Source organism: Acomys russatus, chromosome X (genome assembly GCF_903995435.1).
Source record: "Acomys russatus chromosome X, mAcoRus1.1, whole genome shotgun sequence".
Lineage (NCBI taxonomy): Eukaryota > Metazoa > Chordata > Mammalia > Rodentia > Muridae > Acomys > Acomys russatus.
In genome coordinates this window covers 665516-692111 of record NC_067169.1, presented here as the reverse complement: position 1 = coordinate 692111, position 26596 = coordinate 665516, and the positions used below count along the sequence as shown (strand labels likewise).

General features: G+C 41.2%; 2 protein-coding genes across 2 annotated transcripts in view; both read left to right on the top strand.

Annotated features, from left to right (window-relative positions):
- Positions 1-986: 986 nt before the first annotated feature.
- Phka2 (phosphorylase kinase regulatory subunit alpha 2) overlaps positions 987-26596 on the top strand; it is an 82384-nt gene continuing 56774 nt past the window's right edge. Inside the window, exons 1-2 of the mRNA XM_051142599.1 lie at positions 987-1133; positions 24636-24794. Coding sequence (XP_050998556.1) covers positions 1056-1133; positions 24636-24794 — 237 coding nt within the window. The 5' untranslated portion in view covers positions 987-1055. The remainder of the gene's footprint in view (positions 1134-24635; positions 24795-26596) is intronic.
- LOC127185954 (ATP synthase subunit e, mitochondrial-like) lies at positions 8763-9028 on the top strand. The gene has a single exon (XM_051142598.1). The coding sequence runs from the start codon at positions 8763-8765 to the stop codon at positions 8973-8975; it is 213 nt and encodes a 70-aa protein (XP_050998555.1). The 3' UTR covers positions 8976-9028.

Sequence of the window (26596 nt, the reverse complement as noted above, 5' to 3'; positions counted from 1 at the left end):
GTATGTAGGGGACAGTATTCAGGCCTTCCTTTTTGCTTTCAGTGCTGGGCTCCACTTAGAGGATTCTGTACTCAGGTGAGGCCTGGGACAAGGCAGAGCCACTAAGGCTCAGAAGGTCTTGGCGTACCAGCCTCTCTCATGTATCCGACAGGACTGGTAGCCCGCTTAGGAGACCTTGTCACAGCCGATGCAGAAAGCCAATTTGTTTTCTGCCTGGGTCCAGGTTATCCATAACTCCCGCAAGCTCTCCTATTTTCCTTCCCGGTTAGGCGGGGGACAAGGAGGATTCGGCTCCAAGGCGGAGGCGGACCGGGGGGCGGAGCTATGAGTTGAGGGTGCGGTCTCCTACCGCGGGCCTTTCAGCAGGGACTCCTTGGGTTCTGCTTCGTAGAGGGAGCCTGTCTTAGGGGTGGCCCCGACACCCAGGTAGCCGCGACGGAAGGGCTCTGTTCCTTTAGCCTCCGCTGGGGTTGGAGACCAGTTAATGTAGGAGAAAGCTCAAAGAAAGAACTTAATTCCCATTCAGAGCCCAGCTCCCCGCTGCTCCAGCGGGCCTTCCTCTTTATACTCGCCCCCATCTTAGGCGGATACTTGGAGGGTTCCGCTCTGCGCGCGCGGGGGGCGGGGAATGGTTGGTTAGGGGGGCGGAGCCGAGTATAGCTTGGGTGGGCTCCCAAGCAACCCGGAGCCCCAAAACAAAGGGGTGTGTGGCTAAGGCCTTTTTCTCCTGCAAGAGGCCGGGGTATGGCTTAGGTGGCAATTGGCTAGAAACTGCCTGGGCAGCTGCGGGCTTGGTAGAGGCCCGGCCGCTATAGCGCCACCCCCGGTCTCCTCCCCCCCCCACCCCCGCCCCAGCGGTGCGAAACTCTGGTTGGCTTGCCTTGCCAGTCACACTTTGGTTCTATCATTTTGAAAAGTCCTGACCTCCTCCCGCCAGGCCCCATTTGGAGAACTCACTGAAGCTGAGTGTTTGAGGAGCTGGTCAGTTTGGAAGGTGCAACTTTGGTGGGCAACACCGGAGCTGTCCGGCGCCTTGGCCTGTGAGCGTGGGCGAGATGCGGAGCAGAAGCAATTCTGGGGTCCGCCTGGACGGGTACGCGAGGCTGGTGCAGCAAACCATCCTGTGTTACCAGGTAAGCAGACCAGCCCAGAGAACGATTTAAACTTTCCTATGATATGATTCATTCTCTCCAAAACCTCTGTCCACTCTTGAGACCTGAGAACTTGCAGTTAAGAGATTTTCTGCTTTAATGTAGCCCTTGCTAGCCAGTTGCTACCCTCCTCCCTAATTGCTATCCTGTTCAATTTACTCACAAGTTAGGCGTTTTGGTCTTTCAACAGATGCTGCAGGTGCTTTGCAAAATTCTTGAACCTTTTTTCCATAATGTTTTTTTTTTCTTTTAAATATTTCATCAGATCAGACCGGGACCCCCTTGATGTCCTTCCTGACTGCCTCTTTTGGATGAAAGAGGTGTGTTAGGTTGAACAGAGCACACTGACTGGGAACAGTGAATTCTACTCTGGAGACAGTAAACAGGAATGAAAAACCCTCAAGGCTTGCCTCTGACTGGAGTGTGGGCAACTTCTACTGCCCCTTCCATGAGTTACCGTGTTAGAAATCCTACTGAGAGGGCCCTCTGGTTGCTATGTTCCAGCTAACAAAACTTCTGGGCACATAGCATCAGCATCCAGGGGCACTGTGAAACTGTGCATATGATCTCAGGTTTGAATATGCCTGCTGTATTTTGTACTTGGCAAAAAGTTATGTGTGAGTCCCCAGTGTAAGACCACTGAGCTATTTTTGTTCCCAATGAAGACATGAGCTATAATGCTTGCCTTCAATCAACAGCTGCTATTTTTAGGGCTTTCAGAGTCAAAGAAGGAAGTAGCAGTTGGTGGTTTGAGGTTTGACCTCCAAGTTAGAGACCCATGGTCATTTCCAAACTATCAACCATTTTTCCCCTTCTTAGCTAAGTTCTCTACCATGTTTCCTCACTCAGGTAGTATTTATCGTGTATCTTTTATATGCAAGGCATTGTACAAAGTGCAATGTACATAAAATGAATAAATGATGCTACTGGTGGCGTGGCTTAGTGGTAGTTTACCTGGCATTCTCAATGCCCTGGATCGGATTGCCAGCACTACAAAAGGACAAGAAAAGGTTTATAGCACAGTGAATTTTATGAATACAGTATAAGTTCAGTGTCCCCTGTTTGAAACAGTTTGGGGCCACATGTGGCTTGCAAGCCAGAAATGTCTGTATTTTAAAAAGCCATATTTATATATATACTATAATAGCCACAGTGGCCAGGCAGTATTCTTTACATACACCCACTGTTATTTCTGTGTCAGAATATGAATAGTCACACTACATTCAAAAAGTGAAGACTACAAAAGAGTTTCACATTAGACCAGCTTATCTTTTGCCACCAAAAGAACATTCTGCAAATATAGGAGAAACATTTCCAGATCTTAATGGCTTTGAAGATTGCTCATAAAGAGCTGTAGTGTTTTTTTGGACACCTTTGAATAAAGACATCTCTTCTCCGCTCCTCTCCCCACCAGGCCATCTATAGCAAGGAAGGAGTTCTGTGAGAAATCACATTCCAGTTGAGAGTTGAAGAGGGAGTAAGCAGACAGGGAGGTTAGTTTTTGCTTTTATTCTCAGAATGCAATTACAACTCTAAAACCTTTTTAAAGTTCTAGTTGAGAACTTGTCATTACTATGATAGAAAGAGCTGGAAAGAGAACTGATAAGCGGGGTGGTGGTGGTGCACGCCTTTAATCCCAGCACTTGGGAGGCAGAGGCATGCAGATCGCTGTGAGTTTGAGGCCAGCCTGGTCTACAGAGTGAGTCTAGGATAGCCAAGGCTACACAGAGAAACCCTGTCTCGAAAAACAAAAAACAACCAACAACAACAACAACAAAAGAGAGAGAACTGATAAAACTTGGTTTTTGTGTCAGACCAGGGTTTGAATACCCAAATATGCTTTAAGCAATGTGTGTGTAACTTTTGTTCATCTGTTTTTTTTTTTTTTTAAATAGGGTCTCGCTATGTAGTCCTGGCTGGCCTAGAACTTCCTATGTAGACCAGGCTGACCTCAAATGGACAGATACCTATCTTCCTTTGCCTCCTGAGTGCTGGGATTGATGGTGTACAGCATCATGCACACCTCTCTGTTTATCCTTCCTGAGTTAAAACTGTAGAATGGGACTATGATTGTTTTTTTAAATGAGTATCTAGTGTACTTCCTGGCACAATGTGTGGAATCAGTAAGTAGTAGGGACTTTTGATATAGGCCACATGCTGTTACACAGTCCTTGTGTGACCATTCTGGCCCAGGATGGCTTGATACTGCCACTAATTATTTTCTAGTCTTTGGACATAATTATGTGTTCCACTGATGTAGTCAGATCCTAAGTACAGAGACCTTGGTGTTTCCTTCCTATTCATCAAGCAACGTCTCTGGCACATTATAGTATCTATCCTTCAATCCTTGTTGAAAAAAAAATACTTCCTGTGGGTTCTGTGCCACCTCAGTGGCACAGTTATTGGTCCAGGCTTGCCTTTGCTCAGGAGCGAAACAACTGCCAAAGCTGTAGGGCTGGACTTTCCTCCCCAACATTTTAATGATTAAAAAGCATTTGTCCAAGCTTTTAGTTGTATTTATTTTGGGGGTAGTCAGTGAAAGGCCCTTATGTTCTCTCTCTTTTACCCCGGATAACCAGAACACTCCAGACAATACTACTGGGAAAGTCTGTGAATCTGCAAATAGTCAGTTGTGTGCCTCCTCCCTGATCCAGTGCTCTCCTGCACCCATCTGCTGCAACAACTATTACAGTTGTGGAGGCCTAACTTATCTAGGTCCTTGTCATCTTTTCTGAGTGATATTAGGTAGGTTGCCTATGTTCTGTATTTTTTATCTCTCTCTCTCTCTCTTTCTCTCTCTCTCACACACACACAGAATGAGATAGGTTTCTGTAGTTATGCTATATGGAGCTGTCTTCTGTAGGCATGTACATTTTTCTAGCACATTTTTCAAGTCAGTTCTTATAAGCTCCGAACTCTATTTTTTTATTTGACCTTTAAATTGAGACCAGTTTGTTGTTGTTGTTGTTGTTTTGGTTTCGCTGGTCAGAAATCATTTCATAAGTATGTCAGGCTTGCTTTTGAACTGGTAGTTTATTCACATGGTCTAGCATGTCCACTAATCCTGTTTTTGTATCTGTAAAAGAGAAGAACTTTTTCCATTTGTTGTTTGCCGAATATAGAATATTTGGCTACTATACATTATTTGAATCTTTAAGGCAAAAAAGCAAAGACTTATGTCTATAAAAGGGTCATTTAGCAAGTTTCATTTTGTGAATGTACATTCTGAGCAGTCTATTCAGAAATTTATTGATTTTTTTTTCAGAAAGAAATTTCTAAACTTATTTTAGCCTGGATAAAATTTTTAAAAAATTATTTCTTCAGTAATGCCTCTGTTTGAAGGCTCATTAATATTTGTGAAGTATGAAGTACTGGTAAGAGAATAGAAACCAGAAAACAATAGCCAAATCTGTATGCAGTATAGTTAGAAATTATAGAGTTTGATAATTCAGAAAAGAGACTAGGGCAAGAACTACATTGTGATTAATAACAATGGGACTTAAGAATAAAAGAATAACATAAATAGAACATGGTATATGGAATAAGTAACAGGAATAAAGACTAATTGTGGAAAAGTTAAAAATAATATTAAGTCTAGGAAGCAGTATGACAGAAGACTAAGACAGATGTTAAAGTGTTCTAAGTCCTCTATTGCCTTAGAAGGGGGGGGCGAGGAATTGCAATGTCTTTTAAATGAAAAGGTTTTTTAAAAAAATATTTATTTATTTATTATTATGTATACAGTGCTCTGGCTGCACATATACCTGCAGGCCAGAAGAGGGCATCAGATCACATTATAGATGGTTGTGAGCCACCATGTGGTTGCTGGGAATTGAACTCAGGACCTCTGGAGGAGCAGTCAATGCCCTTAACCTCTGAGCCATCTCTCCAGCCCTTAAGTGAAAAATTTAAGAATTACCATTAAAATAACATAAACAAAGGACTGAGAACATAGCTCAGTTGGTATAGTGCTTGCCATTCAATCATGAGGGCCCCGGTTCAGCCGCTAGCCCCCATGTGAAAGCCAGATGTAGTGCACTGGGGAGGTGGAAACAAGCATATTGTTGGAGCTTGCTATCCAGATACCCTAGCTGAATCAGAAAGCTTCAGGTCCCAGTGGAAGACCTTGTTTCAAAAACCAACATGAACAGTGGGAAGATGCTCAGAGTTGACCTCTGGCCTCCACATGCACCTGCTCATGTGTAAATGCATGCACACCTACACACAAATAATAATATTATGAATGGAATATAAACCTGTGTGTGTTTGTACACCATATATCTTTTTTCTTTTATTTTTTGAGGTTATAATGTGTCTCCCTCCAAACCCTCTCATATACTCCTCCCAAATAATAGAGGAATAAAGAAAATCCAGCCATTCAAAGGGAAGAATGAAGAGTGTTAGGGCAGCTAGGAAATAAGATAAAAGCATGATAAATATTATGAAGGATAATAGAAGCAAGAAAGTCTGTATGCTAGTAAGCACAATACATGCTTAAATCAGTCAGATAATGGCAATTGTTTAAAATGTTTTAAAAGGTACATAATTATAAACAAAAAACTGAAACAATACTGAAAGGTTGAAGTTAATGTACTGGGGCCAGCTAATACTAGACAAATATAAAAATTGATGTCACTGAGCTAATATCAGACAAAGCAGATTTTACAGTTCTTTCAAAGATATGTTATTAATGATAAAGAATATAAGTACTAAGAAACAAAAGAAATTCACAGAAGAGCATAGTAAGTTTAAAACCACAGGATACTAACAACATAGCTTTGAATTATATAAAGCACAGTTTAGCCTAGTTATAGGAGCAGTTGGCAAATCCTCAATACTAACAGGCATTTTTAAACTGTTAGATAGTAATAAATCAGCTAGGGAAATAGATAACAGAAAATTTGAACACCATAAAAAAAAACTCAGTAACTAGAACTCTGTTCCCAACCAATAGAAAACTGTATCTTTCAGCTTTACAGGATGTAATTTTCATAAACATGATGACAATTACAATGTAAGGAAGTCACATAAAAGACTGAAGAGTCAACTGTATGCATAATATATTTTGATCAAAATTAAGAAAATTAGAGAATAACAAACAGTTGCTAAAGAGAATTCCATCCATATCCCAAGATATATATGTCTTGGAAAGTAAACAGATCACTTCCAAATAATGTCATGAGTAGGAAAGGAATTTTTTTGTCTGTGTTTCTCTTGAGATTGGATTTCATGATTCCTAGGCTGGCTTCAAACTAGTATGTTGTTTTAGGGTTCGTATGGCTGCAATGAAACACCATGATCAAAGAAAGAAGTTGGGGAGAAAACTGCTTAGTTGGCTTACACTTCCATATTACCGTTCATCATTGAAGGAAGTCAGGACAGGAACTCAAATAGGGCAGGATCCTAGAGGCAGGAGCTGATGCAGAGGCCATGGAGGCTGCTGCTTACAGACAACCCAGGACTGCCAGACCACCCACAATGGGCTGGGCCATCCCTCATTGATCACTATTTGAGAAAATGTTTTACAGCTGCATTTCATGGACGCATTTTCCTCAACTGAGGCTCCTTCCTCTCTGTTGACTCTAGTTTGTGTCAAATTGACACAAAACCAGCCAGTACAGTAGCTGAAAATGACCTTGAACTCCTACTGTCTCTACCTCCCAAGTGTTGGGATTACAGGTGTGCACTCCACCCTGGTTGACTGAAAAAGAAACTATAACAGAAATGATGAAATGGAACTGAATCACAGTTAAAACACTAAGAATAAAAATGTATAAGATTCAGTTAAAATGGAGTTTGAGCCATAAATATTAGAAAAGTTTAAACCCTAAGTATGTATGATACAAAAGCAGGGAAAACTTGGCAAACTCAAGACTGAGAAGAGAACAGCAAAGTATACCCAAGAAGACAGAAGAAAGGAAATGATAAAGATTGAAGCATGGACAGAGAATAGTAGGAGGGATGTAGCTCAGTTGGTAGAATTCTTGCCTAGCATACACCAAGTAGTGAATTCAATTCCAGCACTGCATAAACTGGGTATGACAAATTAATATACAGTCTAAGAAAAATGTAGAAGCCACCTTTATTCCTTCTATTTTCTCATCCTACCTTCAGTGGAAAGAATTTTTTAATGAATGAGATGACTGAATGTAAAAGTAACTTTTATTCTCCCAACGTAATTGTCATCTTAGAGGCTTACTGCCTGTCTGCTAGCCCAGGCCTAGGCCTGGAAGTTTCTAGGCTGTGTAGAATCTAATCTAGGCCTAGAATGTTTGCAGCCTCTGAGACTTACTGCTGAATCAAATCACCCTTTCTAGTTCTTTCTGAGCTCTGCCTGGCTGGTTCAACACAGCTGTTCTGGCTCAAAACTCCTCTCCAAGCAGACTGATTCAAACTGGCTTCTCTCAGCTTCTGACTGAATTGCTGTTTGGCCTCATATTAACTTAGGCAATATGTTCTAATCTTCTGGCTCTTTCTCATTCTCTGTCTCTGTTTTCACCTGTGTCTAGCTTGTTCTCTCTGTAAAACTTTCCCAGTAAAACTACTTCTGAATTTCACAAACTGAACTGCCACAAACTCAAACTCCACTGTGCTGCCTCTCCACTCATTTGCTCAACCGAATTGAAGTGCCTGAACAGAACTCAGAGATCTGCATGCCTCTGTCTCCTTAGTTTCTGGGATTAAAGGTGTGTACCACCACACCTGGACCTAAGCTTTTCTTTACCTAAAACTTGTTTGATACTAGACTGGCCTTGAATTCAGGTGTCCACTTGCCTTTGTCTGCTGGGACTAAAAGTGTGTCTATATTTCAGCTGGATCACACAGACTTAGAAGGAATTTGGATGTGATTTCTTGCCAGAGCAGCCATGTTCTGAATGAAAATTTCTCTACAACTAAAACATCTCAGTTCTGCCTCCTGATTGGTTTGCTGCTCCTTCTCTTGGCCTCTTGCTCAGAGCAGTGAGATATCTCCCACTGGCACTAAACTCCATTGCTATCTGTTTACACCTTTCACCTGGCTATCATCATACTTAAGCTTGGTTCTTCCTATGGCCTACCAAGGCACATGCTATTGTCCCTTGTTCACAACCAGTTGTATTCTTGTAAATGCTTAGCAACAGGGTCCACTGATTTGTATACTTTGCATCTATGTTAAGATTTGTACCATAAGCTAAAGAGATGGTTCAGTGGTTAAAGTGCTTGGTGCACAAAGTGTGAGGACCAGACTTTGAATCCCAGGATGTAAACCTTGAATGGCAATGGCAGCCTGTTTGTAATTTTTTTTTTTTTTGAGACATAGTTTCTTTGTGTAGTCCTGGAACTCTCTCTCAGACCAGGCTGGCCCCAAACTCAGAGATCCTCTGCCTCTACCTCCCAAGTGCCAGGATTAAAGGTGTGCACTACTACTGCCTAGCTGGTTTGTTATTTTTTTTTATGTGCAAAAGATGGAGTTGGAGCCAGGTGGTGAATGAGCAAACCTTTAATCCCATCGCTCAGAAGGCAGAGGCAGAGAATCTCTGAGTTCAAGGCCAGCCTGATCTACAGAGACTTTCAGGACAACCAGGGCAACGTGGAGAAACCTTGTCTCAAAAAACAGAACAAATGGACTAGATGGTTCCCCAGGTTCAGGTCTCTCCGCTCATCAAGTTCAGCCAATACTCCGCCCTGGTCCTCGGCATGGCCTACGGTGCCAAATGCTACAGTTACCTAAAACCCTTGGCAGAGGAGAAGAGGCGAGTAGCAGCAGAGGAGAAGAGACTAGATGAGCTAAAATGCATCGAGAGAGACCTGGGAGAAGCCCGAGATGACAGCATTCTCAAGTGAGGCGCCAGTGAGCTTGTCTTTAGTCGCTGAGGATGAATAAAGCTTTGTTGTGTGAAAAAAAAACAGAACAAAACAAAACAAAGGATGGAGTTAATATCCCTAGAATAAGGTGGCTAGCCAGAATAGCCCAAATAGTAAGTTCTGGGTTCAAATGAGAGACTCTGTCCCAAAGAATAAAGGGGACATTGATCAAAGACTACTCTGGACATCTGCCTCAGGCCTCCACATATGTGCACATAGGCATACTACACACACGCACGCGCGCGCACACACACACGTTTTTTTAAAAGTCATACTAGGGTAGGTATGGAGACACACACATATAGTCCTAGCACCCAGGAGGCTGAGGAAGGAGGATGATCAGTTCCATACCAGATACCAGTTTAGACTATGTAATGGAACCCAACAAAAGAGTAAAGGGGGGCTGGAGAGATGGCTCAGTGGTTAAGAGCGCTGCTTGCTCTTCCAGAGGTCCTGAGTTCAAATCCCAGCAACCACATGGTGGCTCACAACCATCTATAATGCAATATGATGCCCTCTGCTAAAGATAAACCACATGCAATAAATACATAACATTTAAAAAAAAGTGAAGGAAGGGAAGAAGAAACCACTTGGAAGCCTTTCCTTATAAGTCAGTGTATCATCACCCATTTGGGCACCCAATTTGACAACATAAAAGCTGTTTGAGTTTCTTCTTGCTTCTATGCCAACTGCATTCTCTTTGTTATAAAACTGTTAATTTTTACCTCCTAAACTTCTTTCAAATCTGCCCACTTCTCATATTGTTATCACTACTCTTGTCATTCTCCACCTCCTATGCTAGCTTTCCCATCTATCTCTTCCCTGCATCCTCAGCCCCCTTTCAGAATTTGTCCCTACTGTGGCCAAAGCAAGGTTCTCCCAGGACCATCACCATCATTCTGGACAACACTGGGTTCAGGGTACTGCAGAGATAGCTTATTTGGTAATGTGCTGGTTGTATAAGCATGAGGACCTGGGATTGATCCCAACCACTCAGATAGCAGAGGGTGACAACACATTCTTTCTATGCCCTGCCTCCCCACCTCCTCTCTCACTTGTAATCCCAGCACTTGGGAGGCCAAGACAGTAGTAGCCCTAGGGCTTGCTGACTAAGTTACCCTAACCTAATTAGTGAGACCTAGTTCCCAGTGAAAGGTCCTGTCTGAAAAAATAAAGCGGATGACTCCTGAGGAATGCCATCTGATGTTGACCTACACACACACACACACACACACACACACACACACACACACACACACATACACACAGAGTGTGGAACTCTGCTGAATAAGATTAAAGTCTGACATCTCCAGATAGCTGTTTGTGCTCCCATCTATGATGGTGGACTCCCTTTTCTAGGTGGGGTTCTTACTCCACCTGATCTGGTAACCTGAGGGTCACATAGCCATCGGGGAAGATTACAGACCCGACCCTTTCCTAATATGAAAACCTGTTTTGCAAATCCCACTCTATGCTAAGGAGATTCTAGCCTCCAGCAAATGACCTTTAATCATACCTAGAAGTTATTCCCTCAACCATAGGATAATTAAGTACTGTATCTTCCTTCTTGTGATAGGACATGTTCGACTGCATGTAAATGAGATACTGTACCACTCACTGTATGTAGGTTACGTATCCTAGCACCCTTAGCCCCAGCAAATCAGACACATTTACCCTCAAACTCCTCCCCACTGCCTACGGTTTATAAATAAAGGCTAGCTAGCTTGTTCTCAGTGCTCACTATTCCTCCACTTTGACTATCTGAGACTCCATGTATTCTGGGGAGGAACCAACACTGTACACCCCGGGCAGCAAAGGCTAGCTCCATGCTGACATCCTCCCACCCCCACCCCCACCCCGCCAGCAGGTTCTAGACATCTGTCTGCTCCCTCTGCTGTGCTTAACACAGCAGCTTAAGGAAGGGCTGTAACAGTTTTGGTATCATCAAAGCCTTGTGGAGCTCCCGAGTCTCCATTGCTTTCAGATACTGGCAGTCTCATTCTAAAAAAGTTGAACTGTAACACCTCTTCAGGTAAGACCAGGACCCTGGCCTAGTGCTCTGGCCTTGGGCCTTACACTGAGCTCTCTAAGCTACCCTGCATGAGAAATGAGACCTTGGGAATCTTTGATCTCCAGATCTCTGGACCAACCCACTGGATGTGGAATCCAGGCCACCTGCTGGAGGGCGACCAGCAGTTAAGAGCACCTTTGTTCTTGTAGAGGACCTGGGTTTGGTTCCCAGCACCCATGACAGGGGACTCACCGCCATCTGTAACACAAGCTCCATGGGATCCAATTCCTTCTTCAAGATTCCATAGGGACCTGCACTCATATATACATACATATACACATAAATAGCAATAAAATCTTTTTCTAAAAATACACTAGGTTCAAAAAAGAGCAAAAAGCATATAGTTCTGGGCATGTAGGGACCATGTGAAAGATGACTGTCTTGTGTGTATATTGTCTCAAGAAAGGAAGTACTCCACAGAAAACAGCTTTTTCTTCTGGTACAATCCAAGCCCTTTGTTCTGCCACCCCCTACTGCAGCTTTGGGGTGCAATAAAGAGGAGGGCTTTTGCCAGGTATGGTGGTGCATGCCTTTAATCTCAGCACTCAGGGAGGCAGAGGCAGGCGGATCTCTGTAAGTTCGAGGCCAGCCTGGTTTACAAATTGAGTCCAGGACATCCAAGGCTACACAGAGAAACCCTGTCTTAAAAAAAAAAAGAGGAGGGCTTTTGCTATGCCCTTTTCAGAACAGCCTTAATTCAGTATCAGATTTAAAATGTTTACATAATTGAAAAACAGAAGCATCTTTGACTCCTTCACTCACAAGTAGAGGGCTGCAATAGCCTGTGTGGGGAAGAGATTTAAAATTGTTTGAACCCTCATTACAATCCAAAATATCATCTAGTCAGATCTCTCATCTCACAGTGAAAGAACCGCAGCTGACACCATCCTTCTTGTGAGCTGACAGCCATCATAAGTACCCTGCCTTTTCTCAGGACCAAGATAGGGGTGTGCCAATGAATACTTTGAATGTACCACATTGCTGGGAATAACAGTTGAAAATTGTGTTCCTGTGTCTTAAAATGTGAAACTTGAATTAGCTGTTTCTTTAAATATTTCACCAAGTTTAGTTCTGACATCTTGTCCTTGTCATTTGTGCTTATATTTTAAAAAGAACTGTAAGGCTGCTCTGAAACTAAGCTCAAGTGATGGCCTGCCTTAGCCTCCCCAGTAGCTGGAGTTCTGTAGGTGCACAGCACTATGCCTAGCCTGTCTCTTAGCTTTTGATGTGATTATTAGTTATTAGTAATATATCTGTCTCACAAAAGAGCAATATTACAATTGATGTTAATAAAAGACATGTAAAGAAGTGGATGTAGACCCCTTTGAGTGTTCTGTGAAGGAAAAAATATCTTGTCCTCTCTTGAGAAAAACTCACAGAAATTTTTCAGGAGTCTCATGACCCTTTGTGTTTCTGTCTTCCCCAACAAAGTCCATTGGGGACACCTGGGGACATCCTTTGAAGACCTCAAATCAAGAGTCCAAGGGTGATATGGAGGCAGAGGAGGAGGATCATGCGGTCTAGACCATCCTGGGCTAATTATCAACACCCTGTCTGGGAAAAAAAAGTAAAAACAGATATAGAGTGGTCTACAGTGTCTCTCTCCTTTGAACTCAAACCTGAAATTTAAGACATGAAAGTCGGTATTGCAAATGCATGGATCAAATAATGGCATCTACATTGTTCTATTCTGGTGGAAGTTTGCTGACTCTATCCAGTAATCCATAGACACCCGAGACTTCAGGTATCAGCCGCTGGGGAGCTAATATCTCCCTTGACTTTGAATGTGTTCCATAAATTAACACAACACCAAACTGAATATTGACATCTCAGTAAACCACCCCCCCGCCCTTCTTACTATGGTGACTGATGAGTAGCAAAAATCTCCTAGGAGAGTGATTAAAGTCAGTTGGTGGAAGCTAAGTGACCTGGCACAGTTCCTCTAAGTATAGAGACATCTAGGATGAGTAATGGGAGCTGGAATGAAGCAGCTGCCTGAAGCATGTGGCTCCTGACTCATGTTTGTAAACTAAAGGGGGAGGAGCTAAACAAACAAAAGAAAAAGTGAAGTTTGCATACTTCTGGTCTGTTAGGTAAACCAAGAGGCAGCTACATGCAACAGTTCTTCCTCTCCCTCCCCCTCTCCCTCCCCTATCCCTCCCCATCCCCTTCCCTCTCTCCCTCTCTCTCCCCCCTCTCTAATTTATTTTTAATGTATATGAATGTTTTGCTTGTGTTTGTGCACCAAATATATGCCTGATACTGGAGGAGGCCAGAAGAGGGGGTTAGATCCCCTGAAGTTACAAAGGGTACTGGGAATTGAACTTGGGTCCTCTGAAAGAATAACCGGTGCTCTTAATTGCTGCCTCATCTTTCTGGACCCAAGAGTTCACATTTTCAGTGATATTCTCCGAACCCTTTGAAGTTTACCTATTAAGTTTTACAAAAGCTGGTAGTCTTAATTATAGGTGCAAATTATTTTAAAGTAAATGTCACAATTGTTATTTTAAAATATATTTGGGGGTTGGCAAGATAACTCAGTGGGTCAAGGTTGCTTGCTACCAAGGCTACCAACATGAGTTAGATCCCCCAGATGCAAATGGTGGAAGGAGAGAACAGACTCTTTCAAGTTGTCCTCTGACCTCCATGAGCATGTTAGGGCACATGCATACCCACACATGCACATATACACATAATAAAGGCTTCAGTCTAAAGCATTGTTCTTCACCACTCCCTTTGAATATATTTGAAGATGGTCACTGGAATAAAATTCCATCCCAGTAAGTGAATTTAATGAGCTTTGAGTATTTTGTTTTTTTGTTTTTGTTTTGGTTTTGGTTTTTCGAGACAGGGTTTCTCTGTGTAGCCTTGGCCATCCTGGACTCACTTTGTAGACCAGGCTGGCCTCGAACTCACAGCAATCCGCCTGCCTCTGCCTCCCGAGTGCTGGGATTAAAGGCGTGCGCCACCACGCCCGGCTTGCTTTGAGTATTTTGTAATAGGAACTTTCACTTTTATTGTTTTTCTTTACCAGCATGTATAATAATGATAAATAATCATGTGTTTTCAACATTTATTCTAGTCCCTTCTTAGTATTTCAACTATACTTTCCTCCCTCAGAACTGAGCAAGACAGACACACACGCACATGAACACAGTGATTCCTAAGCCAAAGGAGAAAACTACCAAAGCCAAAGGGAAAACCACCAAAGGTGGATTGTATTGAAGCCACAAAGCTTTGTTGGGAAAGGGAATGGATAATTTTGCAGTCAAGGAAGGTTCCACAGAGGAGAGAGCATGAACATGTGTACAGGCCCAAAAGTGCAAGGAATGCACAGTGGCTTTAGGGAGCTAAAGAGTGAATGGCAGGTGATTGACAGCGCTAACACCTGAGTTTGGAGTGGCACTATAAGTTATTTCAACTGTCTGTAGACACTGGAGAATTTTGAGCAGGGTAGTCAAGATCTAGGCCTTTCTGTGACAACCCTTTGTGGAGGTTGGATCATAGGAACTAGTAGTAGAATCAGGGACAACTACTACTGAAGAGCTCTTTTAGGGCTGTGGAGATGGCTCAGAGGTTAAGAGCACTGATTGCTCTTCCAAAGGTCCTGAGTTCAATTCCCAGTAACCACATGGTGGCTCACTACCACCTATAATGTAATCTGACTCCCTCTTCTGGCTTGCAAGTGTACATGCAGGCACAGCACTATATACATAATAATAAATAACTAAATCTTAAACAACAACAACAAAAGAGCGATTTTAGTTTTGTTACAGAGTAGATAGAAGAAAAAGAAGGTGCATTCTCTATGCCATATCTAGTACGCAGATGTTGACATTTATCTATGTGACCCCACACAGTAGAAATTAGATTACAGGCGATTACATGTTAGTATGTTGGTGCTACTATCAGGCATATATGTACTCCGCCTTACCTTTGGCTCAGTCTTGCATAGACATTGAGGCAATTGCACTGCCTTGTGTTGCGCTCCTCTTACTGATCTCATCCTGCCTCAACATATCACCTAATAAATGTTTTTACAGTGTCTAGTTTAGTATGTAGACATTTATTGTCGTGCTTGTCAGATATTTTTTCTGTTGCAGATGACAAAAACTAACCTCAAATACCCTTAAAACACAAACAAGGATGTTTTCCTCAAATAATAAAAAATTCCAGCAAGTTGTTCTAAATTCAGACATGACTGGATTCAGGAGCTTAAGAGATAAAATTTTACATTTCATGGCTTTGTTTTACTTTGAATGGACTTATTTTTTCTTATCAGTCCTATATTGCTATCTGTCACTATGACACACTATATGAGAAAATTCAACTTTAAAAAAAAAATTTTTGACTCCTAGTTTCTGAAATATCCCTGTGGTCACAGCCCCATTGTTGTGGTCCTATAACCACACAGTACATCATGGTGGGAATATAGAGCTGTTTGTCTCACAGCTAGAAATCAAGAATAAAGAAAGAGGTGTCCATGTCCTAATATCTCCTTCAGGGTCTTGTTCCAATGACCTAACTTCCACTCATTAAGCCCCACCTTCTAAAGATTCTTCCTTCTCACAGAAATGCCACAGAAGATGGTTTTGTTTTTGTGATAAAATACTCTGACAAAAAACAACTAAGGGAGAAACAGTTTTATTTTAGGTCACAAAACCAGGTTATAGTCTATCATAGCAGGGAAGTCAAAGTAGCAAGAACTTGAAATGGTTAGTCACATCACATCCATGGTAAAGAGCAGCAAGAAATAGACACATGCAAGCTCACTTATGTTTACTCAATTTCTCCATTCTTAAAACTAGCTCAGGACCCCCTGCCTAAGGAATGGTGCCACCCACAGTGGATCTTTTCACATTAGTTAAGATAGTCGCCCTTGACCACCACCAAAGATATACCCAGAGGCTAAGCCAATGTAGACAATCTCTCATTGAGATTCTCTTCTCAGGTAATTCTCTTCCCTTGGCAACTTGACAAGGCTAACCACCACAACTGGGAACCCCGCTGGCCAATTTGACTCTTCCTCCTGATTCTGGAAGCAACTTTGTTTGAGGAGGGGAATTGGATCTGTAGAGGATCTAACCCAGGGCCTTATGTATGCTAAGGAGGGGTTTTACCACTGTGCTACACACCCTGACCTTCTCCTTCTGTTAATACAACATTAGCTTTGTGCTATGGGCACTCACACAATTAGTTGGTTGCTGTTAACAGCTAACTGTATGAGAGCAGATTACATCTCTGGGTCACAGGGTAGCTGCTGGAGGAGGGAGCAATTTGGATGAGAGGGGAGGCTCTGTGTCAAGATTTGTTGGGATTCTGAGGGTGGGAGTATATGTGTAAAGGGAGCTGAGTCAACTCATATGTGGGAGTAATGGCTAATAAAATTAGTTCAGCAAGCTTTATTAAACACAGAAGCCCAATAAATAAATCCTTGTTGGATCCCATCTAGTTTGGTTTGGTCTTTTGTCCAAGTTGGTTAAGTGTTTTGCGGTTCTAGTGTTAGATCACCACCCATACAACAGACCTGATGCTCCTCCCTCCCTCGAATGCCCTCTGAGAAGCAGAGTATATTACTATTTCAGCATCTCTGTTCTCTTACGTTGTTAAACTTTATCCCATCCTCAGCTTTTGAGAGCTGTCAGGGTAGTGCCACTAGCCAGGAAGATGGTGTAAACATTGGTTCTTAGCTTGTATGAAGACTTTACCCTTTGTTTTCCTTTTACCAGAACAAAATCATGGCGTTGAATATGTGTTTTAAGAGTATATGTACCAGTCTAGGATGCCATGTGCCCTGGTTTCTCTGGTTACCCTTCAGCATTGTACCCTGACGCCCCAGTGAAATTTCCTGCCTCCTTAACCTCAGCTGATAACCTGCAAAGATACTAGTTTACCTATCCCAACTCTAAGTTGAGCAATAAGCTATATCTTAGATTCCAAGCAGCTCCCCACCCCATAACTATATTTCTACTTTTAAAGCATACCCGACATTTCCCACTTGAATCATTCCCAAAGTTCATTCTATGCATGTCTGATTGGCTTCTATGGGGGTTTCCTGGAGACTCAGCAGAAGAGCATGCCTACTAATGAAGCAAGCTCTAGTAAATGGCAAACTTGTAGTGTTAGCCTGGCATAGTACAGGTATCTGTAGAGACAGATAGTATTTGTACTTTAAGTATCTTAGCAAAATATTTCATTTTATGAGTCAGTAAAGTCAGCACATTTATTTTACATTCATTCAGTATCTAACAAGGCGAGGGCTTCACCAGAGCAGTAAACTTTCTCTTTAGGATGCTTATAGTATGGGATTGATGTATACGATTGTATCAGAAAGTTAACCAGTATGCATGGTCCAGATATTCAGTGTCGTTCAGAAGGCAAACTGGTCTGCAGGTATGAGATTTAGATTGAGATCCAGTTTGTTTGTTTTTTGTTTGTTTGTTTGCCTGTGTGTGTCTAACACTGTTGTTTAAAAGGGCTTTTCTTTCTCCCATGGACTATCTTTAGATGTTTCTCAGGACTAAGTTTGCCATATTCCCATGGCCGCATTTCTGAAATCTAATCTGTCCATCCATTTGTGCATCTATTCCTCTACCTTTTGTTAGATTCACACATGTTTAGCATCATTACACCTTTATGGGGAACTGACTGTTGTGGGTAGTTGTCTGTCTGTCCCACTGCCATGAGATGGACAATAATTTAGTCACAAGCTGCTCAGTATCCTGATTCCTAGAAGAAGAAAACAGCAAAATCCCATTTGACCAAGGGTTAATACAAAGCATCCATGAGAAAGAAACATTTGGTATTTAGAAGCCACTGACATTTCAGCACTGTTTATTACCAGAGCGTAGGGGCTCCAGCCCTGGGATTAATACATTCTAGACCTTTGAGCTCTGTTCTTTTTTCTCATTCTCATTTACTTTTTCTAGATAGAATCTAAAAAGAAGTAAAAAAATATAAAAGAGGCAAATGGTGCAAGACTGGGCATGCTTCATGCAAGGTACACAGAATTTGGTATAGTAAAACAGAAACATTTATATGAGTGAGCACATCTGCCTGTAATCACAGAGCTTGGAAGGCTGAGACAAGATGATGCTGAGTTCCAGACGTACCTCAGTTACAAATGGAGGCTCTCTCTCAATTGTTTTTCATCAGCAGTACTCTCATTAATGATAAAAGGGAGTACTCCCACACCTTCTTTTCAAAATTACGGTAATGGTCACACGGTACTCATTGTGAATTCTTCTGGCAGTGTATCTTTATTGCCTCAAATTATGAGTGTATGAAAAAGAAGTAATATGAATAAAGAGTGTTTAATTCTTTAACATTAAACATACAGTTATTCACATATGTCAGAAATATTCCTAAGTGCTTAATACATATCAATTAATGTAATCCTCACAAACTGCCCTTATGAGGTAAGAGGTACTGGTATAATCCCTACTTGACAGAGAGATGCTGAAGGCACTTACTGAAGGTCACGCGTGTTTTGTGATAGAGCTTTGAACAGACTGAGTCTAGAGCCTGTGCTCTTCAGCATGATACATAGACAGTTATGTTATTAGTGCCTCCTTGGAAAGAAATTGGAAGTTAGCTAACAGATGAGCAAATCAGTGACTCCTTCCCAAAACACAGAGAAATGAAGTAAACCTAACAGTGGCAATTCAGTGCCACTTTACTCCCATTAAACTGACAAAAAAATGAAAATGTCAAAACGTTATTTACAGGAAGGGAGAATATTTATTTTAAAAGTACATACACATAAAGCCTGTCAACCTAGAAATTCTGCTTTGAAAATTCCGCTCTATACCAAAAAGCCCCCTGTAGAATAGGTGTTGTTTATGGTATGTATAAAGTACTTGAAGCTGTGAATGCTCCCGTGTTCCAGGAATGATAGTCATTCGTATTTTTAGAGTTACTTGCAAATATTATTTATACTGAATGTTGAGATACAGAGCTGAAATTGGCTATCTTTAAGATGTTAGTATGCTAGCCGTGAATTAAATTGATGCTGAAACAACCATTATTCTCAACATTAAGCAAAAGCCAGTGTGTTGATGAGATTTGTGCTCTTCACTCTCTAAATGTTAAATGAAGGCTTAATCCCAAAGTATCTATATACATCTGTAAATAGAGTCTTTAAGAAGGTGATTCAAGCTAAATTATGCCACAGTGGTGGATCGTGATTATAGATTTGATATGGAAAGTTGCCTGCAAATTCATGAGTAAAATCTTGAAGAAGCACTGTCTTGTGGCTATCTTTAGATCATCGAGGGGTGTCTCCTTGAAGTCTCTTCACTTTTGTTGTTGTTCTTGTTTTTTTTTTTTTTTTCTGCCGATGAGGTGATATATATGCTGAAGCCATTATCCCCCATGGTGAGGGTACAGGGGTGAAAATCTTTCGGATGTCATCAAATTGTGATGATGAAGCCTTCTTGAATATAATTCACCCCTGTTTAAAAGTCAAAAAAAAAAGTGCCTCCTGTTGAAAACAGTGTATGTTATAAGGATGTTTATTATTGTACTTTTGTAGTGGTAATAAAATCCCTCAACTGTAAATGGATACCTTTCATATGGGTGGGTACATTCCTGGGTGCATTACTAAGTGTATCTACCATAGAATATTATGCAGCTCCAAGGTCTCTTAAGTTTGAGTTTTTCCAGATGGCTTAAGGGGATCTCATCAGGTTCAGTTGAATGAGAAATGCCAGGTGAGCAGTGCTCTGTCATTAAAAACTGACACCGTCTAAAAAAAGTTTCTGTGTGAGCAAGAATTTATACCAAAGCATATGTATATGTATCACTTTATTGTAATATTTACTATTGATAGCTGGTTTTAATAGCACAAAGAAAAAAGGAAAAAAATATATAGGATTGTTACATGAACTGTCTTTTCAGGTTGCTAATATGAACAGGAAGCAGCATACCAAAAAGAGAAGGGGAAAAGCTGAAATAGCCATATGATTATAGCTACATATTTCTACATTGTTATGAGATGGTTTCGTTATAATAGTTTTTATTGAAAATGGATTTTTTTCATACAATAGATTCTGACTATGCTTCTCCCTTTCTCAGCTCCTTCCAGGTCTTCATGCCCAAACTTAACTGGAAAGCAACATATAGATAAAAAGGATAATACCAGAAATGTAAACCTGGTTTAGACAGATCTATCCCCCTCCTCCTTGCAATGTGCATTTGTCTTTGTCTTGTAGGCCACCAGATTGGTATCAGATTCCCCCCCCCATTTGCATACCAGTGTCAAACAAAGGCCCCAGACCTCTTTTTTAAAAAAGGATCTGTTTGGGTGGCTCACAGGACTCAGTTGGTAGAAATGCAGGTGATATGGGGCAGACCATCCCCAGGTAGGGGAAGAATGCAAAGACAAAATTCCTAGAACATTTTTATTAGAAAGGACCGCAGAACCTGGTGCAACAGAGTACCTACAAGTCTGTAGACATCTCAGTTCTTAGGAGTTACACTGAATGGAAATTTCCACATCTTCTTGTTGCATAATGCATCACATTTTATAGATTTGAAGCAGTAAGCAGATAAAGTATTCTTTTTGTTGAGTGCAGTAACACCCCATTTTTTCATGGATTCTGTGTCTGTGGTTTTGAGTGTGAGGATCCCCTAAAACATCCAACCTATTTCTCTGTAGTTTCATGAGAGGCACAGGCAGTCTAGTCTTAGATAAAGATGAAGTAAGGTGAGGATTAGTAAGCAGAATAAAAGAATGGCTTTGAGTTAACAGGACAGTGGCATTTTATAATCTAAACCACACTTGAAAATGTGTGTGCTCTTACTTCTGTGTCTTTGGAAAGCTGTTTTAGACTCAAGGTTAGTGGAACATGCCTGGAAGAGGTTGATTTCTTACTTAGAATTTCCTGATGTTTTTTTTTTTTTCTGTCACAAACTTACCCAACAGGCCTCACAACAGATAAAACTGCATATGGTATGCATATAATGTTGGTGAATAATGATTCTTTTAGACTCAGCAATCCACTATTGGAATGAGATTTGTACTTTCAGCCCCTCAAGACTTACCTGTCATTGCCTTTAAAACCATTGTAGTTGTTGACTGGAGAAGTGGATTTCAGTACATTGCATGTTGTTGCTCCTGCAGGTAGTATATGTCAAGTTTTAGATATTTTTTAATAGGAGGTATAGATTAGTTAAAAAAGAAAGCAAAATATTTAACTTCTTGGGTGGGACCATGTGAAGCACTGCCAATATTTTTTACCTAAATAGCTTTGGCAGTATCCTTTTGAAATTACTCAGTGGAATTTTTCATGAATCTTCCTATAAATTATATAGTACCCTCTCCATAATGGTTGTTGTTTTGGTTTGATTTATGCTTGGATTGAACCAGGGCCTCATGCACATGCTAGGCAAGTACTGTATTTCTGAGCTGTCAATTTTGTTTAGCTTGTCAGAACCCCTCAACTTGTATATTATATTGGCTGGTTTTATTTGTCATCTAGATACAAGCTAGAGTCATCAGGGAGAAAGGAGCCTCAGTTGAGGAAATACCTTTCGTGAGATCCAACATTTTCTCAGTGAGTGCTCAGTGGGAGAGGACCCAGCCTATTGTGGTGGTCCTGGGTTCTATAAGCAAAGCCAGCTTAGCAAACCATGGGAAGCAGGCCAGTAAGTAGCATTCGTCCATGGCCTCTGCATCAGCTCTTGTTTCCAGGTTCCTGACCTGCTTGAATTCCTGTCCTTACTTCCTCCAATGATAGACTATAATCTGGAAGTGTAAGCCATATAAATCCTTTCCTCCCTAACTTGCTCTTTCATCATGGTATTTTTGTCATAGCAACTGAAGCCCTAACAAGGCACATGCCAGTATCAAGCAAAGACCCCACAGCTTGAAAGACATAGACCCATTTAGGTGGCTCACAAAAACCCGTGGGTAGGAGTACAGGTAATATAGTAAGCTGGCAAGTAAGATTTTTTTTTTAAGGTGGCAAAGTTCTAATTGTAAAAAGCATATTTTATAGCATACATATTTCTTTGTATAATTTCAGAAGTTAGCTAACTTCATGTGACTCATTTCTTAACCATTTTATTCGTGGGATCAGAGATTTTTTTTTTTTTTTTGGAGGGGGGATTGGTTTTAAAAATATTGGACTGAGCTGGGCGGTGGTGAAACCCCAGCACTCAGAGAAGCAGAGGCAGGTGGATTGCTGTGAGTTCAAGGCCAGCCAAGTCTACAAAATGAGTCCTGGACAGCCAAGGCTACACAGAGAAACCTTGTCTCAAAAAAAAAAAAAAAAAATAGTGGACTGGGCATAAAGCTCAGTGGTAGGATGTTTGCCTAACATGTATGATGTTCCACATTCAATCCCCAGTACTCCCAAATACAAATAGCTTTATTGACATATAATTTAGTTACTATACAATTTGTTTACTTAAAGTGCACTATTGCTTTTTAGTATACTCACGGAGGTTGTACGTCTCTCACCACAATTTGTTTGAGGTTGATGTGGTGTATTTTGATGCTAATTACTGCTTGCTGTCTCTGTGCCCCATCTTGTACCTTTTCTAAGATCCTAACCTGTTTGACCAATAAAAGACCATCACACCTGGCAGGGCAAGTGGGATAGGCATGGCTAAGGTTCCAGGGCTTGGGGAGACCGACAGAATCTGAGTAGGAGGAGACCTGAGGAGAGGGGAGAAAAAGAAGGTTGCGCCATGGGTTGGGTGGAAGAGAAAGACATGGCCAGCATGGATGGAGACTTGGCCCAGATGATGGTAATTAGCAAGTATTTGGGATATATATACATATATATTGTTGTTGTTGTTCTTGGTTCTTTTTTATTTTTTAGTTTGTTTGTTTCGAGACAGGGTTTCTCTATGTGGCCTTGGCTGTCCTGGACTTGTTTTGTAGACCAGGCTGGCCTTGAACTCACAGTGATCCGCCTGCCTCTACCTCCTGAGTGCTGGGATTAAAGGCGTGCGCCACCATGCCAGGCACAATATAAATGCGAAGTAGCTTGATAGAAATTATTAGAAGCAGATGGCATGGGGTTGAGGCAGGAATCCCATACCTGCCCTACTATGGGAAGTAGTTTAGGGGATTAATATCTGCCCTGCCCCAGGTTAACTAAGGCTATTTTTTGTTTATATTATACATAACTTCTAAAAATTTTTATTAATTTATTCAGATTACAACTCAATTGTTATCCCATCACTTGTATCCTCCCATTCCTCTCTCCTTCCTGCTTTCACCGTATTCCCCTCCCCTAGGTCTAAGACTGAGGGGGACCTCCTCCCCCACTGTATGGTCATAGGCTATCAAGTCTCATCTTGGTAGCCTGCTTATTCTTTCTTTGAGTACCACCAGGCCTCCCCACCAAGGGGAGGTGGTCAAATGTGGAGCACCAGAGCTATTTTAAAATATAACAGGTGTCTGTGTCTTGATTGATTGCTGGCCTGTTAGAAAACACTACCGTAATAATAATTATAGGCCTAATAATAAACATTATTAGGCCATACTGATAAAACTACAATAGCTATTAACTTTAGTTTCCTTTATAAAGAAAAGAGAAAACCAGGCCTGGAGAGATGGCTTAGCACTGGTTCTTCTAGAGGACCCAGGTTCAGTTCCTGCACGTGCATGATTTACAACCATGTATGCCTCCAGTTTTAGGGAATTTAACATTCTTCCAACCTCTGTGGGTACCAGGCATGCACATACACAGGTATACATACATATATGCAGGCAAAGTACACATATACACATAAAATAATTTTTAAGAAAGAAAGGGAAAATATTTTCATTAATCAATTGAAAAAATACTTGCCGTTTCTACTTTTCAGCATTTATGAATAACGCTGCTATGAACATTTATGTACAACTTTCCATAAGAAAGTCCAAACCGTTTGTTGACTCTATTGCTTTTGATAGAATACACCAGTTTTATCACAGGCAATGAGGTCTCTCATACGCCCTCCTACATAGATCTTCTGTTCAGATGATTGAGGTATCTGGATTGCAGACATGGTAGCTGAGGTCCAGAGAGGGCTGGTAGCTTTTCTGAACACAGAGTAAGAAGGTGGATCAGGGCAAACAGATACGAAGCCTGTAACGCACACATTGGTAAAGCCTGGTAGATTTTTCTGTTGGTGTCTCTTCTCTTTTATCCATTACAACAGTGTGGTCTGTCCTGACGGTTTAAAAAAAAGAATATAAGAATTAGAAAGTTCAGCTGGGCATGGTAGTGGTAGCTCATTCCTGTAATCCCAGCATTTAGGGAGGCAGAGGCAGGCAGATATCTGTGAGTTCGAGGCCAGCCTGGTTTACAAGCAAGTCTAGGACAGCCAGGGCTACACAGAGAAACCCTGTTTCAAAAAAAAAAAAAAAAAAAAAGAATTAGAAAGTTCCTTAGACATTTTCTAGTCTTGTCTCTCAACTATATGAGTGAGACATCTGAGATACAGAGACGAGGAAGTCAGGTCCCTCTGCTTTGCTCTCGAGTCCTCATCCACCCACATGGGTGAACATTAATTGTATAAGAGCTTTACAAAGGATGATGCTAAGCATTTTTGTGTCTCTTCTCTAATAGAACCCAGTCACTGGGCTGTTAGCAGCCAGCCATGACCAGAAGGATGCCTGGGTACGGGACAACATCTATAGCATTTTGGCTGTTTGGGGCCTGGGCATGGCCTACCGCAAGAATGCTGACCGTGATGAGGATAAAGCCAAGGCCTATGAGTTGGAACAGGTAATAGTGACTGATATCAGTGTCTTGTCTGCTCAGTACCTTTTCTTGACCTGGAAAACACAGGAGGAAGTTGTTGTATGTGCAGAACAGTTAGGGTATAGACCTGTCCTTCATTTCTGCTATAGAATACTTTCTGAAGACATTCAGATGGTTGAAACCACACATTTATCTTTGTGTTTGAGATAAAGCAATGATTAACATCAAAGATCACTTTAAATGGAAAACAAAAGCATCCAAATTTACCCCAATATGTTAACATGCCTAACTAGTTTTATTTTTCTCATATGTGTATAAAATATCATTGTAAATTAATATGATTTTTTATGAAGAGTTGATGCATGGCTATCTACCACATATACCAACTCCTCCCATTGAGCACCAAATGTGAAAAAGAAAGAGAAAAAGTTGATGCATCAGAGCTTGCTATCCCAAACATGTGCTTTTCAGAGTGGTTACATTCCAAAGAATGTCTAAACGCTGTTGCCACTGCTTGAAACTTGAAACAAATTTGAAACTTCCTTTAAAAATGCCTTTGCAGTTTGCCTCATTCCAGGAAGTCAGTCTTATTAATTCATAGTCATCCTTTAGATCCGAGCCAAATTGGTACTATTTAATTTTTGTGCCTATGTTATTTGCCATATAGCTCAATGAAGGTATTTTATTTAAGATTTTCAACGTTAGGGGAAGGATGTAACTTGGTGGTAAAATGCTTGCTTGTCATACTAGAGGCCCTGGGTTCAGTCCTTAGTACTGAAAAAATACTTTCCAAAATCAGATATCAAGATACCTAGGAAGACAAAGATTTACTATTGGAAATGTTCCACCCTGAGCACAGGAGATATTTTTCAAATGTTTTGGGTGATAGTGTTCACGTAAGGAGCACGGAAACATAAAGGTATGATCATCTTGGCATGAGAACATTTGAGATTTATCTTTATAAAGATGGAATTTGGGGGATGGGAATTGAATGCAGGGCCTCCCACAAGATAAGCACACACTCACTGTACCAACTGAGCATCCTAGTTTTGGGTTTACCTGTAATTCATACATTCCTGGATTACCTTCGTCACTAGTGGATGATTGGGCCCAGTTGTTGCTTGTTTATAACAACCAGAATGGGCATGAGTGATAAGGAGCATGGAGGAAATTTGACATTTCCTGTGGGAACACTAAGAAAAGAAGCTTATCAGTGTGAGCACAGTTCAGATTGCTCAGTGTGAAGTGATGAAATCACTTGGGTTTTGAGGTATATAAAGTTTTTAATTTTGTAAATAAAAATCACTGACGGCTCTTCCAGGAACATGGGTGGATGGATGAATCAGTTATTTGCTGGTATAATAATTTGATGTCAAACATCTTGTCGATACCCCCCCCCGCGCTCTTACACACACACACACACAGTTTGATTAAAATTTCTATTTCTTTATTGAAACCCAAACAGACCACAATGTTTCATATTTAGTGTCTTTTACTATTTGATGTGTGGTTAATAAACTAAAAGATGGGGCCAGGCATAGTGGTATATGCCTTTAATCCCACTACTTAGGAAGTAGATGCAGATACATCTCTGTGAGTTCAAAGCGAGCCTAGTCTACATAGTGAGTTCCAGACCATCCAGGACTGCATAGTGATATTCTATCTCAATAAATAAATATTTATGAAAACATCCCTGATTAATGAAAATAATAATCACTGGGCATCTTCAGTTAGGGGCACTTGGGGCTTAATTAACACAGTCTTTCATTGTGTGAGATTATCTCCTGCATTTGGGGACATTTAGGGACTCTGGTCCTGATCATCAA

Bases quoted from the DNA above. Each gene is read 5' to 3' on its own strand.
- LOC127185954 (XM_051142598.1), top strand. From the start codon at position 8,763: ATGGTTCCCCAGGTTCAGGTCTCTCCGCTCATCAAGTTCAGCCAATAC.